General features: G+C 47.0%; 1 protein-coding gene across 1 annotated transcript in view; it reads right to left on the bottom strand.

The window, feature by feature from the left end:
• Positions 1-8,374: 8,374 nt before the first annotated feature.
• The window catches only part of LOC143989522 (uncharacterized), a 68,559-nt gene continuing 60,861 nt past the window's right edge, over positions 8,375-16,072 (bottom strand). The window contains exon 9 of the mRNA XM_077489657.1: positions 8,375-9,581. Coding sequence (XP_077345783.1) covers positions 8,678-9,581 — 904 coding nt within the window. The 3' untranslated portion in view covers positions 8,375-8,677. The remainder of the gene's footprint in view (positions 9,582-16,072) is intronic.

Raw genomic sequence — 16,072 nt, 5'->3', positions numbered from 1 at the left:
TCATCAGTGCGGCATAGCAGTGCCATCTATCAGTGCTGCATATTAGTGCCTCCTCATCAGTGCCCATCATTGGCTCCTCATCAGTGCTCCCTCCTCAGTGCCCATCAGTGCTGCATAGCAGTGCCGCCTATCAGTGTCCATCAGTGCTGCACAGTAATTCCTCCTCGTCAGTGCCCATGAGTGCCACCTTGTCAGATACGCCTCCTCAGTGCTGCATAGCAGTGCTTCCTCATCGGTGCTGCATAGCAATGCCACCTATTAGTGCTGCATATTAGTGCCTCCTCATCAGTGCTGCATAGCAATGCCACCTATCAGTGGTGCATATTAGTGCCTCCTCATCAGTGCCCATCATTACCTCTTCATCGGTACCCATCATTACCTCTTCATCAGTGCCACCTACTCAGTAGCCATCAGTACTGCCTACCGGTGTCCATCAGTGCTGAATATTATTGCCTCCTCATCAGTGCCCATCATTACCTCTACATCGGTACCCCTCATTACTTCTTCATCAGTGCCCATCATTACCTCTTCAACAGTGCCGCCTACTCAGTAGCCATCACTACTGCCTACCGGTGTCCATCAGTGCTGAATATTATTGCCTCCTCATCAGTGCCACCTCGTCAGTACAGCCTCATCAGTGAACAAGAAAAATTACTTTTAATTAATTAATTTTTCTCCGTTTGATATTAATTGTTTCACTTATTGTAAATTGCTGTACTTTCCTTTGGTTTATAAATATTGTAGCGCGAGGATAATCTATTCACATTAAGAAAAATTACTTATTTACAAAATTTTAGAACAAAAACTAAGAAAAACTGTTTTTTTTTTTCCTTCAAAATATTAAATCTTTTTTCATTTGTTTAGCAAAAAATAAAAATCCCAGTGGTGATTAAATACAACTAAACAAAAGCTCTATCAGTCTCAAAATAACAATATAAAAATGTTGTTTGGGTACAGCGTTGCACGACCGCACAATTGTCATACAAAATGTGAGAGCTGAAAATCGGCCTGGGCAGAAAAGGGGGTAAAAGTGCCCAGTATTGAAGTGGTTAAATAGACTTTTAAGATCTTATGCACACTGGGCATGAAAAATGCTGCTTATACAGGCTTTTGGCATTTTTTTTTCTTCAGCCTGTATAAGCAACTCTATGTTAGCCTATTTGTCCATTTTTCTATTTACAGGCATACTTGAAGAGTAGGGATGTGCCGAACACCCCCCGGTTCGGTTCGCACCAGAACTTTCGAACGGACCTCAAATTCGAACGAACTTTAGAACCTCATTGAAGTCTATGGGACTTAAACGTTCGAAATGAAAAGTGCTAATTTTAACAGCTAATATGCAAGATACTGTCCTAAAAAGGGTTTGGGGACCTGGCTCCTGCCCCAGGGGACATGGGTCAATGCATAAAATGTTTTTAAAAATGTCCGTTTTGGCGGGAGCACTGATTTTAATGACGATTAAAGTGAAAAAAAAAGTGAAATATTCCTTTAAATATGGTGCCTGGGGGGTGTCTGTAGTATGCCTGTGAAGTGCCACGTGTTTCCCGTGTTTAGAACAGTCCCTGCACAAAATGACATTAAACGGAAATAACACCATTTAAAACTGCTTGCGGTTTTAATGTTATATCTGGTTCCTGCAATATGGTTAAAAATCATTGAGAAAAATGGCATGGGTAGCCCTCCCTGCCCATTACCAGCCTATTTGGGTCTTGTACGCATATTAAGGGGAACCCCGTCCCCATATTAAAAAAAGGAAATGAGTGTGGCCCCCAGGCCCTATATACTCAGAACAGCAGTATACAGGCGGTGCAAACAAGACAGGGACTGTGTAGGTTTGTTGTGTTAAGTTGAATCTGTTTGTAATTTTCAACTGGTACATTTTTAAAGTGTAGCTCCAGTCAAAAAAACTATTTTTAAGCTTTTTGGAAAACATAGGGAAGGGTTATCACCCCTGTATAATTTGTTTTGTCGTCCATCTTTTTTCATCTCACTTGCTGTTGTCTCCTTCCGTTTGCAAGTAGGAGATGTTTGTAAATTGGATTTTTGAAAGTAGGGGCCTGCCCTATATGCTCTGCAGAAATGGCGGAACAAGGTGTTGGTTTTGCCACAACATTGTAAGCCCTCAAAGTGACTCTTGGTGGGCGCTGGAGCGCCCTGCTGTGAACGATTATATCAAGAATTGTAATTACATGCCATTGTTGAACAGTGGTAGAAAAATTGACCTTTGGTGGTTGTGGTGCTGGTGCCACAACACTATAAGTCCTCACCGTTACTCTGGGTGGGCACAGGAAGGGGCCCTCCTGTGAAATATTATATCAAGAATTGTAATTACATGTCCCTGTTAAACAGGGGCAGAAAAATTTGGCCTTAGGCACTGCTGCTGGTGCCACCACACTGCAACCTCTTCCATATACTCTAGTTTTATTGCAGGAATTAGCCCTGCTGCAAAGCATTGCATCAAAAATTGTACTTAAACGCCCCTGTTAAACAGGGGCAGAAAAATTGGGCCTTAGGCACTGGTGCTGGTGCCACCACACTGCAACCTCTGCCATATACTCTTGTTTGATTGCAGGAATTAGCCCTGCTGCAAAGCATTGCATCAAAAATTGTACTTAAACGCCCCTGTTAAACAGGGGCAGAAAAATTGGGCTGATGGCATCAACCAGAACCAGAAATGTTCTTCCAACATATCAGCGGAGGAGGAAGAGGATAGACAATCAACATAACAGGACAGTCACTCAGCATCAGCATAGGCAGTCTTGAAGGGATGTGATATTTCAAAAAAAATTATTCTGTTATATCAGCTTCAGGTGCTTGGTAGCTGTGGGTGATCCAAGACTGATTCATCTTGATGAAGGTCAGTCGATCAACTGATTCGGTGGACAGGCGCACCCTGTGATCGGTAACAAAGCCACCAGCAGCACTGAAGGTGCGTTCCGAAAGAACGCTGGATGCAGGACAGGCCAGTAGCTCAATTGCATACTGTGCAAGCTCTGGCCAGTGATCCATCCTCAAGACCCAGTAAGCCAGAGGATTTTCGGTGGGAAAGGTGTCCAAGTCTGACCTTGCCCCTAGGTATTCCTGCACCATGTGAATCAGACGCTGGCGATGGGTGCTGGAACCGATCATACCTTGGGACTGCGGACTAAAAAATTGTCTGAAAGCATCAGTCAGATGGCCACCTTCTCCACCGCTCCTTCTGACCGATGCCTCAGCAACACGTTGTCCAGGACCAGGAGTTTGTAACCTCCCAGTCTCTGGGAACGCGTTGCACAGACCTTTCTGCAAGGCCTCCCGGAGATGTCTCATCCTCTGCTCCCTCTGCGATGGCAAGATAAGGTCGGCAACCTTACCCTTGTACCATGGATCAAGGAGAGTGGCCAGCCAGTAATGGTCCCTCTCCTTGATCCGAAGAATACGAGGATCCTTCCGCAGGCTTTACAGGATCAGGGATCAGGATCAGGGAGGCCATGCAGCGTAGGTTAGCTGAGGCATTCGGTCCGGAGTCCTCTGGGTCACTAAGGACAACATGATCCGCAGCTACCTCCTCCCAGCCACGTACAAGTCCACGTGTTTCTTGGGACTGTAAATCATCCCTACAAGACTGCTGCTGCTGCTGAGTGCCAGCCTCCACCTCCATGCTGACACAATCATCCTCCTCCTCTTCCTGTGTGATGGGTGGCACAGCAGGAACACTGTTTGGATAAAGGGGGCCTTGAGAGGCAAGGAAGTCCTCCTCTTCCTGCCTCTGTTCTGCCTCAAGTGCCCTGTCCATTATTCCACGCAGCGTATGCTCCAAGAGGTACAGTGTCACTGATGCATGCACTGTCACTGCTCACCATCCTTGTGGCCTCCTCAAATGGTGACAGGACAGTGCATGCATCCCTGATCATGCCCCACTGGCGTGGTGAGAAAAAACCGAGCTCCCCTGACCCTGTCCTGGTGCCGTAGTCGCACAGGTACTCATTGATGGCCCTCTGCTGCGTGTGCAGCCGCTGCAGCATGGCCAATGTTGAGTTCCATCTGGTGGGCATGTCACATATAAGGCGGTTCTTGGGCAGGTTCAACTCCTTTTGGAGCTCAGCCAGCCGAGCACAGGCATTAAATGATCGGCGGAAATGCACACAGACTTTCCTGGCCTGCTTCAGGACATCCTGTAAGCCGGGGTACCTGCCCAAGAACCGCTACACCACCAGGTTAAGGACGTGAGCTACACAGGGCACATGGGTCAGTTGTCCCTGTCGGAGGGTGGAGAGGAGGTTGGTGCCATTGTCGCAAACCACCATTCCTGGCTTAAGCTGGCGTGGCGTCAACCACCTCTCGGCCTGCCCCTGCAGAGCTGACAAAACATCCGCCCCAGTGTGGCTCCTGTCCCCCAAACAAACCAGCGCAAGCACGGCATGGCATCGTTTTGCCTGCGTACTTGCGTAGCCCCTGGAATGCCTACGGAGCACCGCTGGTTCTGAGGACAGAGCACTGGAAGAGGCCATGGAGGAAGAAGAAGAGGAGGGGGTGGAGGAGAGAGGTGTGTCACAACCAATAGTAGCATTTTGGAGGTGTGGTGGCGGAACAACCTCCAACACTACTGCACCTTGTCCTGCATCCTTCCCAGCTGCCAGAAGAGTGACCCAATGGGCCGTGAAAGACAGGTAACGTCCCTGTCCATGCCTGCTGGACCATGAGTCAGCGGTAATATGCACCTTACCGCTGACCGCCCTGTCCAGCGAGGCAAGGACATTGCCTTCCACATGCCGGTAGAGAGCCGGAATCGCCTTCCGTGAGAAAAAGTGGCGTTTGGGGACCTGCCACTGAGGAACCGCAAATTGTACAAACTCACGGAAGGGGGCCGAGTCTACCAACTGAAAAGGCAGCAGTTGAAGTGCTAGCAATTTAGCCAAGCTAATATTCAACCGCTGGGCATGTGGATGGCTGGGAGTGAACTTCTTTTGCCGGTCCAGCAGCTGGAGCAGGGACATTTGCCTGCTATAATCGGACGTGGGTGTACCGCTAGCAGAGTTCCCGGAAGCACTTGGCTGTGACACACCTAATTCTACACCTTCATTCCTCTCAGAGCAGGTTTCAGAGAGGACTGAAGGTCTAGTGGGGTTGGAGATGCCAGCTGATGAGGAGCAAGGAGAGGTCCGCTTTGTTCTTTGGTGTGGGTCTTTGAGGTAGGCTTGACAACGAGCTGCATGGCAGGTCAACATATGTCTGGTCAAGCATGTGGTGCCCAAGCGGCTGATGTTTTGGCCACGTGAGATACGCTTGAGACATATGTTGCAAATAGCAGCGGTGCGATCTGATGCACTCGTCTCAAAAAAGGCCCACACCAAAGAACTTTTAGAATAAGGCGCAGAGGCAGCGCTCTGCACAGGCGGAGCTCTGCGGTGTGATTCAGTCGGTGTGCTGCCCCTAAGCTGGCCCCCGGAGGGCATCCTGCCTCGTTGGACATGTGCCTCCTCCTCCTCCTCTCTCCTTCCAGGCACCCACGTGGAGTCAGTGTCCTCATCATCCCCTCCCTCTTCATCGCTGTAGCAAACCTGGCAGTATGCTGCAGCTTGTGGAACATGACTGCCAGATTGCTGTCCTTCTAGAGCATCCCCTCTCTCTGCGCTCACGCTACTGCCTTCCTCTAGCTGAGTGTCATCATCAGAGCCCACAAAACACTGGGCATCCTCCTGGAGCATGTACCCAACACTGTGCTCAAAGAGTTCAGGAGACTCCCCAGGAGGACGTGGTGGGTCTAGGGAAGGAGTCACTGATGATGACATTGAGAGGAGGGAAGACGATGCGTTGGCAGCTGCTTTGCTAGTACCCTGAGACTGGGTGAGAGAGGATGAGGAGGATGAAGAGGGCTTGGTCATCCACTCTACCAAGTCGTTGGCATGTTGCGGTTCAACATGTCCAGCTGCCGAAAAGAAGGACAAGCGTGTCCCATGGCCACGTGCTGATGACAATGCACCGCGTCCACGACCAGCACTGTTGTCTCTAGACACAGAGCCTGCTTGCCCTCTTTTATCGGCTCGCGCCTGTCTGCCTCTCCTTGCTGGCCTTCCAGACATGGTAATGGCCTGAAGGGAGTTGGGTAAAAAAGCAGTTGGGTAGTGTATATTGTGCTAGAGGCACACAACACCCACTAACTCCTGCAGATGCCTTTATTATAGAACACCAGAGATAAAGGGGTATATACAGATGTAAACTGTGCTGTGCTGGAGGCACACACAACTTCCAATAACTCCTGCAGATGGCAAGTGGTCTCAAATAGAGAAGAGCTATGTAGGTGGATATAGCGGTATGTACTGGGTACAGAGCACGCAGACAGCACGCACAAGCTCCTAACACTACTGACTGCAAGCTCTATTATAAAAGATAGATCACTAGCTATATAGGTGAGGTGAATATAGCGGTGTATACGGCGGTCAGGGCACGCAGACAACAACCACTACACAACAGCAAGATCGAAAATCGTCCAAAAACGATCGGTGTGTACTGTGTTGAAGGTACACAGAACACCCACTAACTCCTGCAGATGCCTTTATTATAGAACACCAGAGATAAAGGGGTATATACAGATGTATACTGTGCTGGAGGCACACACAACTTCCAATAACTCCTGCAGATGGCAAGTGGGCTCAAATAGAGAACAGCTATGTAGGTGGATATAGCGGTGTGTACTGGGTACAGAGCACGCAGACAGCACGCACTATCTCCTAACACTACTGACTGCAAGCTCTATTATAAAAGATAGATCACTAGCTATATAGGTGAGGTGAATATAGTGGTGTATACTGCGGTCAGGGCACGCAGACAATAACCACTACACAACAGCAAGATCGAAAACGATCGGTGTGTACTGTGTTGAAGGTACACAGAACACCCACTGCTTCAGACGCCAACACACTACACAAGGCCGCCGCGCTGGCGGCCTTATATAGTGTGGGGCGTGCACTACACAGCCTGAGCTATGATTGGCCACAGGCATCCTGCCTGTGGCCAATCATGGCTCTCCTCGCTGCTGGCGCTGCGATTGGCCAAGCATGCGGGGTCACAGTGCATGCTTGGCCAATCATGAGCCAGCAATGCACTGCGCCATAGCAGTGCATTGTGGGGCGTGAGCGCCACACGAATTTGGCGCGAACGGACCAAAATGTTCGGACTTCGCCGAACGGACGAACAGCCAATGTTCGAGTCGAACGTATGTTCGACTCGAACACGAAGCTCATCCCTATTGAAGAGTAGTGCTTTCAGGCTCAAATAAAAAAAAAACTGACCTGCAGGAAGCAGGCTGAAGGGGTTATAGCCAGAGGGACCGCCCCCTGGGCGGAACTGTACAGTTCTGTTGTTTTCACATGTATTAAATGTTCTGCCTAGTCCTCTCCTGAAGGTGGCGTGATAACCCTACAGTCAAGATTTAATGGAGCCGTGTCTGTCAATGAACGAAAGAGAAAAAAACTATCACAAGTGCGTTTTTCAGAGGAGCTTTCGGGCAGAAAAATGCTTCATGCGCATAAATTTAGACACGATCAGCATTTTCAAGTGTACTGATTTTTGCAGAAAATGAGCAGCGGAGTATTTTGGAAAAGAAAACACTTATAAAAGCGAAATTGTCAGGGCTGGCTTAGCCCTTCCCCCTCTGGGCTGGCCGCTCAGCTGTCGTCTAATTGCCAGCTCTCTTCTCTTTCCACAGTTACCAGCTGTTCCCGATGATGCTCGTCTGACCTGCCTATTTAAAGCCTTCCAGCTCACTTTTCCTTTGCCTTCGCGTTGGTCACATCACAAGGAATCATCACCTGCTGTTTGCTTCAAGACTGGATTGCTGACATCCCTCCTGGCTTCTTATCCTGCTTGCAGTTGCTCTCCCTGGATCCCTGACGTCTGGCCTGGCTGATTACCCGATCTGGTTAATGAACTTTGGACTGGCTGACTACCCGATCTAGCTACAGGACTCTGGCTATGCTTGACTACGCTTTTTTCTATTTACCTTTTTATTTTTATTAATAAACAAGTGTGATTTGATTGTACTTCTGTGTCAGTCTGTTTCATGGTTCCTGACAGAAATATCGTAAACAGTTGTGAAATATGAGCCACTGTGAGCATCTTTAGGCCACTTTTTTTCTGGCATTTTTTTTTCAGCTGTCTAGCATGCATGGACCCTTTGGGGTTTATTTACTAAAGCTGCAGAGTGCAAAAATCAGGCTCACTCGTTTATAGAAACCAATCAACCAGGTTTTTCTGCCAAATCTTAACTGAACAAGCTGAGTTAGAAGCCGATTGGCTACCATGCACAGCTGCACCAGATTCGGAGTGCTCCAGTTTTAACAAATCTCCCACCAAGAGTTTGTGAAAGCTTACACCACAAAATGTACTCAGCCAATGAAAGGTAATGACTCCATTTTTATTTTTCTACTGCTATCAATGGCCAACACGGTACAACACTTCATCCATGTCTTTGGTGATCTCTGATCTCCTTATCAACTGTTTCTTACATGATGAAGATCAGCCATGGAGTATATCTGAGGTGTATATCAGGGTGTGCTTCTTCCCCACATGAGAGCTGTGATGTCCAGGAACATTCATATAGAAGACATTTCCCGCACTCAAGGCACTAATACACCTCGAGGGTTGTGTGGGATCCCTGATGTACAGGAAGACAGGACTTCAGTGAGGAACAATTCCCTCACTCAGGACAGGAAAGTGGCTTCTCCCCCGTGTGAGATTTCTTATGTCTGGAAAGATGAGACTTTTCTGTAAAACATTTCCCGCAATCAGGACAGGAATACGGCTTCTCCCCCGTGTGACATCTCTGATGTGTGACAAGTTTTGATTTTTGTACAAAACATTTCCCACACTCAGGGCAGGAATACGGCTTCTCCCCCGTGTGCAATGTCTGATGTCTGTGAAGATTGGGTTTCCTTGTAAAACCTTTCCCGCAATCAGGACAAGAATACGGCTTTTCCCCCGTGTGAGATCTCTGATGTATGACAAGTTCTGATTTTTGTACAAAACATTTCTTGCACTCGGAACAGGAATACGGCTTCTCCCCTGTGTGAATTGTTCGATGTCTCTGAAGATTGGACTTCATTGAAAAAGATTTCCCACAGTCATTACAGGAATACGGCTTTTCCCCCGTGTGCAATCTCTGATGTGTGTAAAGATGTGACGACTGTGAAAAACTTTTATCACACTTAGGACAGGAATACGGCTTCTCGCCGGTGTGCAATCTCTGATGTCTAAGATAAAAGGACTTGTTTGCAAAACATTTCCCACACTTAGGGCAGGAATATGGCATCTCCCCCGTGTGCAATCTCTGATGGCTGTAAAGATGGGACATCTGTGAAAAACATTTCCCGCAGTCTGGGCAGGAATATGGCTTCTCATCTGCGTGCAATCTCTGATGGCTGTAAAAATTGGATATCCTTGAAAAACATTTCCCGCACTTAGGACAGGAAAGTGGCTTATCCCCTGTGTGAGATTTCTGATGTATGTAAAGATGTGACTTATCCAAAAAATATTTCCCGCACTCAAAGCAGGAATATGACTTCTCACCCGTGTGCAATCTTTCATGTGTACAAAGGTTGGATCTCTTAGAAAAACACCTCCCGCACTCAGCGCAGGAAAACTTCTTCTTATCTGTTGGAAGGACGGCACCGTCCCTCACAGTCTGAGGTTCCTCAGGATAAGAGGAATACGATGGTCCATCTACACTGTGTGGTGCCGGATGGACATTTGAGGTAGTCGGGTTTTCTCCTGGACTATACTGTGTGATGTCCTCATCTTCTACTTTACAGTCTGGAGACAAAGTGAGACAATCCTCTGAGGTTTTCCTCATCTCCCGTCCATCTACTAAAATAGAAATAAAAAGATTATTACTAGACATGAGCTGATTGGTTCCCCTAAACCAGGACTCCGCCCACATCAGGCAGCTTTGTCTCTGAAGATCTTACAATTCCCCCCTCAAGGTAACTAGTAAATGGGTCCTCTGATCTCCTACCAGATCATTTCTTTATTCATGGACTTTAGTCAGAGAGTGAGGAAACAATAAGTACATATAGGAGTGAGGAGGAGACTATAGAGTCAATGTCACCACCCCCCTCCATCACTCATGAATAACAGCGGGGCTGAGCCCCACCAGAGGTCAGAGAGTGAGGATGGTGGAAGAACAACCAAGCTGAAGACTGGACTGATTCTGAAGACCCCCGTCATTGGGTTATTGACTCCTCCCTCACCGTCACTTTATGTTAAAGGTTCCAAATGATTGAACATGTAATCATATTATTATCAACAAATAAAAGTATACAGAATTATCCCTCCACCCAGCACTGCCAGCAAACAGAGTAAGTTACCCTGGAAGAATTACTCTTTCAGAGACCTAGACCTGGACCTGGACACGGGGAAGAAGAACCAAAGCACATGCATCATATGCCTAAATTGAGCTATGCTTATGGTGAAAATCAACATTTTGCTGCCAGCTGAACTCTAAAATCCCCATAAATCCAGTCTAGATACATAAATTGTTTCTGCAGCACAGAGAAGGAAGATTATCGGCGAGAAATAAAGGAATAAAGGACGGGGAACACAGCTCAGGAAAGTGACCAGGGGATTACAGGCTGATATCACCCAGTCCTGGCCCTACTCTGGACCAATCAGTGAGCAGTATGGGTTGAGGAATGTATTTAGTGTTAATGACCCACCTGTGCTGATCTCTGTAGGAGTGTCCTCCTCTATAAATTTCACCGTTATTCCATCCTCCTCTATAGATTGCTGATCATCCCTCACATACCTCTCTTCTTCTTCTTCTGATTTAATCTCAACTTGTATATCTATCAGATCTTCATCCTAAACCAAGAAAATTTGAGAAAATGTCATCTGTAAAATATAAGCTTTACTATTGTGACATTAAAAAAATGATCCACACGTCATCTCCTCTCCTCAAGGTTATGTTCTAGATATTCCATCCCACCAACCTTGTAACAGTGAGGGATGGTGTGAACTTCCTGTGTGGAATCCCGGGAATACAGAGGACGGGGACATCTCTCTGGTGGGTTCCTGGTATTAGGTGGCTCCATCATATCTTTGTGTCCTTCTGAAAACTCCTCCATCACTCCATACTCCTCATCCTCCTCTTTATACTCTTCTTTAACAACAATATTATCATCCCCGAGGATTCCACTCTGAAAGATCTAATAAAACATTCATTATAACAAACATGCTTCTGTATAAATCATTACAAACAATTGATCCTCATCTACCTGGGGGATTTTGTGATCTTCCTGTGTGGAATCCCAGGAATACAGAGGACGGGGACATCTCTCTGGAGGGTTTCTGTAACTGAATGACTTCACCATGGTGTCCTGGTACAGATCTTTGTGTTCTTTTAGAAACTCTGACTTCTCCATCAGTCTATCCCCATCACTCTCCTCTTTTATCTCTTCTTTACCCTCAACTTTAGAATCTCTCAGGTTTCCACTCTAAAAATATAATAAAAATGGCATGAATCGTAACAAAGCAGATAATGTACAGATCCTAATGCTACGATCGGTGATTGTTCCTCATCTACCTGATGATGGTGAGGGATGGTGTGACCTTCCTGTGTGGAATCCCGGGAATACAGAGGACGGGGACATCTCTCTGGTGGGTTCCCATTACTGGATCCATCTGTAGGAAACACACACACTGACTGAATACATTGTTTCTATGTGTTTATCAGATGATGGGGGATCTAGGTGGAGCCTTCGTACTGCTCTCTCCTTTACAATAAAGTCTCCTCTTACCCGGTGATGTGAGGGGCGGCTGATTGTCCATCATGACGTCCTTGTAGAGATCCTTGTGTCCTTCTAAATACTCCCACTCCTCCATGGAGAAATAGACAGTGACATCCTGACACCTTATAGGAACCTGACACACACAATCATACAGTCAGCATCCAGACACATCCCTTGTCTGTTACTGGATAATGTCCCAGAATTCCCGGCACCACTCACCTCTCCTGTCAGCAGCTCCATCATCTTCTTGGTGACTTCTAGAATCTTCTGTATGTTGTGTCTCTCAGGTTTTAGGGAGTCACATGGAGGCACTGTGATGGTCATATGATCACCGGACTTCACAAGAGGAAATCTCTATATTGAGGAACCAATAGGAAAATTATGTTAGGATCCCAGAATCCTCCTCACCTCTCTGGTCAGGTCTGTGTTTCATTAACCACTTGCCGCCCGCCCTATTACAAATTGACGGCGGCAAAGTGGTTTCATTATCCTAACCGGACGTCATATGACGTGATTAGGATAATGAGCCGCTGCACGCCCCCGGGGGCGCGCATCGCGGCGATCGTTGTTGCGGGGTGTCAGTCTGACACCCGGCAACTACGATCTCGGTAAAGAGTCTCCGACGGAGACTCTTTACCATGTGATCAGCCGTGTCCAATCACGGCTGATCACAGTGTAAATGGGAAGAGCCGGTGATCGGCTTTCCCTCACTCGCGTCTGTCAGACGCGAGTAGAGGAGAGCCGATCGGCTGCTCCTCTGACAGGGGGGGTCTGTGCTGATCGATTATCAGCACAGCCCCCCCGAGGATGCCCACACTGGACCACCAGGGACACCACTAGACCACCAGGGAAAAGGTAATAAAAATCCATAATCCTCCCTAGACCACCAGGGTGCCAGTCAGCACAATGGGTGCCAATCAGTGCCCATAATGGATGCCAATCAGTGGCCACAATGGGCATCACTGATTGGCATGCATTATTGTTTGGCACTGATTGGCATCCATTACTATAACACCGATGCCGCCTATGAGTGCCCACCTGTGCCGCCTGAGTGCCCACCTGTGCTGCCTGAGTGCCCACCTGTGCCGCCTATCCATGCCCACCTGTGCCGCCTATCCATGCCCACCTGTGCCGCCTATCTATGCCCACCTGTGCCGCCTATCTATGCCCACCTGTGCCGCCTATCCATGCCCACCTGTGCCGCCTATCCATGCCCATCCGTGCCGCCCATCCGTGCCAGCTATCAGTGCCAATTTGTGCCACCTATCAGTGTCCGTCCGTGTCGCCCATCAGTGCCGCCTATCAGTGCCACTTCACTGGTGCCACATTGGTGCCCATCAGTGCCACCTTATCAGTGCCCATCAGTGTAGCCCCATCAGTGCCCATCAGTGAAGGAGAAAACGTACTTATTTACAAAGTTTTGAAACTGAAACAAAAAAAAACATTTTTTTTTTTCAAAATTTTCGGTATTTTTTTATTTGTAGCGCAAAAAATAAAAACCGTAGAGGTGATCAAATACCACCAAAAGAAAGCTCTATTTGTGGGAAAAAAATGATAAAAATGTCATTTGGGTACAGTGTAGCATGACCGCGCAATTGTCATTCAAAGTGCGACAGCGCTGAAATCTCAAAATTGGTCTGGGCAGGAAGGTGTTTAAGTGCCCTGTATTGAAGTGGTTAATAGAGATAAGAGTGATGTCATGTGACCTCCCAGAACCATCCTCACCTCTCCGGTCAGGTCTGTGTTTTATTAATAGAGATAAGAGTGATGTCATGTGACCTCCCAGAATCCTCCTCACCTCTCCGGTCAGGTCTGTGTTTTATTAATAGAGATAAGAGTGATGTCATGTGACCTCCCAGAATCCTCCTCACCTCTCCAGTCAGTAGGTAGATGATCTCCAGGGTGAGGTTTAGAATCTTCTCAGTCATGTGACTCCGGTCCTCCTCCATCCTCATTGGTGCCGTCATTTGATCTATACAGGTCTCCTTGTAGACGGATAACTTTGGGATATGAAAGTAAGAATTATTCGGATGGTGTTGGTCACACAATAGGATGTGGATGTGAGGGGGGTAATAGGAGGGTTTCTGTACATTTAAGAACTACTTTTATTCTGGACTGTTTAGCATTTGCTAAATTTTTGTGGACCCTATTGGCCTGCTAGATTGCAAATTTCCCTTTCTCTGTTGGGCTTGCTTGGTTTTTAAACTGGTTTTGATTAGTTTCAGATCTGCAGACAAAGATTGATAAATGCGATCCTTCCTTTAACTTGTTTGCTCTGAGGCATGGGCCGTGAGGTCAATGTAGGCTCCTAATTTTTGGTACAATGTCTTTTGAATCTGTGGAACTGTCCTTTGGGTATATTATTTTCCCAAAGAGAGTGGTGGCAACGCGTATAATGGAGATACGAGTTCCCACCAGTAGGTTTACAAAATTCTTTTTGTGATAATTCGATCTTCCTCATGAGCTAATTCCAACTCTTATAAGTAAAACTGAGCCCCGGGTTGTTGTTATTACAGTGTGTGTCAAACTCCAAGAATGACACTTTGTCACCATCCCTGATGAGGGGCACATCTTCAATATAATCAATATCATCTGGGAAGGTGACAAAGCTTTACTACGTTGAACAGAGAAAGCTTCTTATGAATAAGTTTAAGGAGAACGGCTATCCCCATTCATCTCTAAACACCTCTATGGTCTAGGACAGTGGTCTCCAAACTGTGGCCCAGGGGCCGGTGCAGCTTTTTTCTTGCCGGCCCTTGAAACACTATTCTTCGCTTTTACATCAACAGCAGGGTATTATTCTTCCCACTGAGCATAAATATTTTCACTGACACCAATGATGGGGGACTATTCCTTCCCCTGACATCAGTGATGAGGCACTATTCCTCTCACTAGCACCAAGAATGGAGCACCATTCCTCCCACTCATACCAATGATGGGGCACTATTCATTCAAATGATACCAATGATGAGGCACTATTCCTCTCACTGGCACCAAGAATGGGGCACCATTCCTCCCACTCATACCAATGATGGGGCACTATTCATTCAAATGATACCAATGATGAGGCACTATTCCTCTCACTGGCACCAAGAATGGGGCACCATTCCTCCCACTCATACCAATGATGGGGCACTATTCATTCAAATGATACCAATGATGAGGCACTATTCCTCTCTCTGGCACCAAGAATGGGGCACCATTCCTCCCACTCATACCAATGATGGGGCACTATTCATTCAAATGATACCAATGATGAGGCACTATTCCTCTCACTGGCACCAAGAATGGGGCACCATTCCTCCCACTCATACCAATGATGGGGCACTATTCATTCAAATGATACCAATGATGAGGCACTATTCCTCTCACTAGCACCAAGAATGGAGCACCATTCCTCCCACTCATACCAATGATGGGGCACTATTCATTCAAATGATACCAATGATGAGGCACTATTCCTCCCACTGATACCAATGGTGAGGCACGATTCCTCCCACTGACATCAATGATGGAGCACTATTCTTCCCACTGACATCAATGATGGGGCACTATTTCTCCCACTGATACCAATGATAAAGCACTATTCCTCCCACTGATACCAATGATAAAGCACTATTCCTCCCACTGATACCAATGATAAAGCACTATTCTCCCCACTGACATCAATGATGGGGCACTATTCTTCCCACCGACACCAATGAAGGGACACACTATTTCTCCCACTGACACCAATGATGGGGCACAATTCCTCCTCCCAACCACAGAAGTGCTTAAGTAAACTGGCCCTTTGCTTACAAAGGTTGGAGACCCCTGATCTAGGAGGACCGGTGTGACGTCATTACATCACTTTTGGTCTAGCGCGGGAAGTAAACAAAAGGCATTTGTTGTGTCCTTTAATGAAATAGAAGCCAGTTCACAATGGGTTAACAATAGTGGGTGGGTCCTGGTTGATCCAATTCGTGGCCTCCTATATTAACTTCCCAGGGTGGTTCCTGTCACATGACCTGATGACGAAATTAGCCCCGAAACATTAAGTTGTGACAACTGGCTGTCTACAGTACACGACTTCCTCCACTGGAGATACCTTGTATATTACCATATCTATCGGTGTATATAACACACATTCATTTTAGGAGGAAAGTTTTAGGAAAAAAAAAAACATTTTAAATAAGGAACTTTGAAACAAAATAAGGGTCGGTGCCCATCTGCAGCCTCACCATTGCCATCAATGCAGCCCAATCAATGCCCATATGCAGCCTCACCATTGCCATCAATGCAGCCCGATCAATGCCCATCTGCAGCCTCAC

Source organism: Lithobates pipiens, unplaced genomic scaffold (genome assembly GCF_037356315.1).
Source record: "Lithobates pipiens isolate NorthernLeopardFrog02 unplaced genomic scaffold, aLitPip1_a1.2 Scaffold_18, whole genome shotgun sequence".
In the NCBI taxonomy this organism is placed as follows: Eukaryota; Metazoa; Chordata; class Amphibia; order Anura; family Ranidae; genus Lithobates; species Lithobates pipiens.
This window is presented reverse-complemented; position numbering and strand designations above follow the sequence as displayed.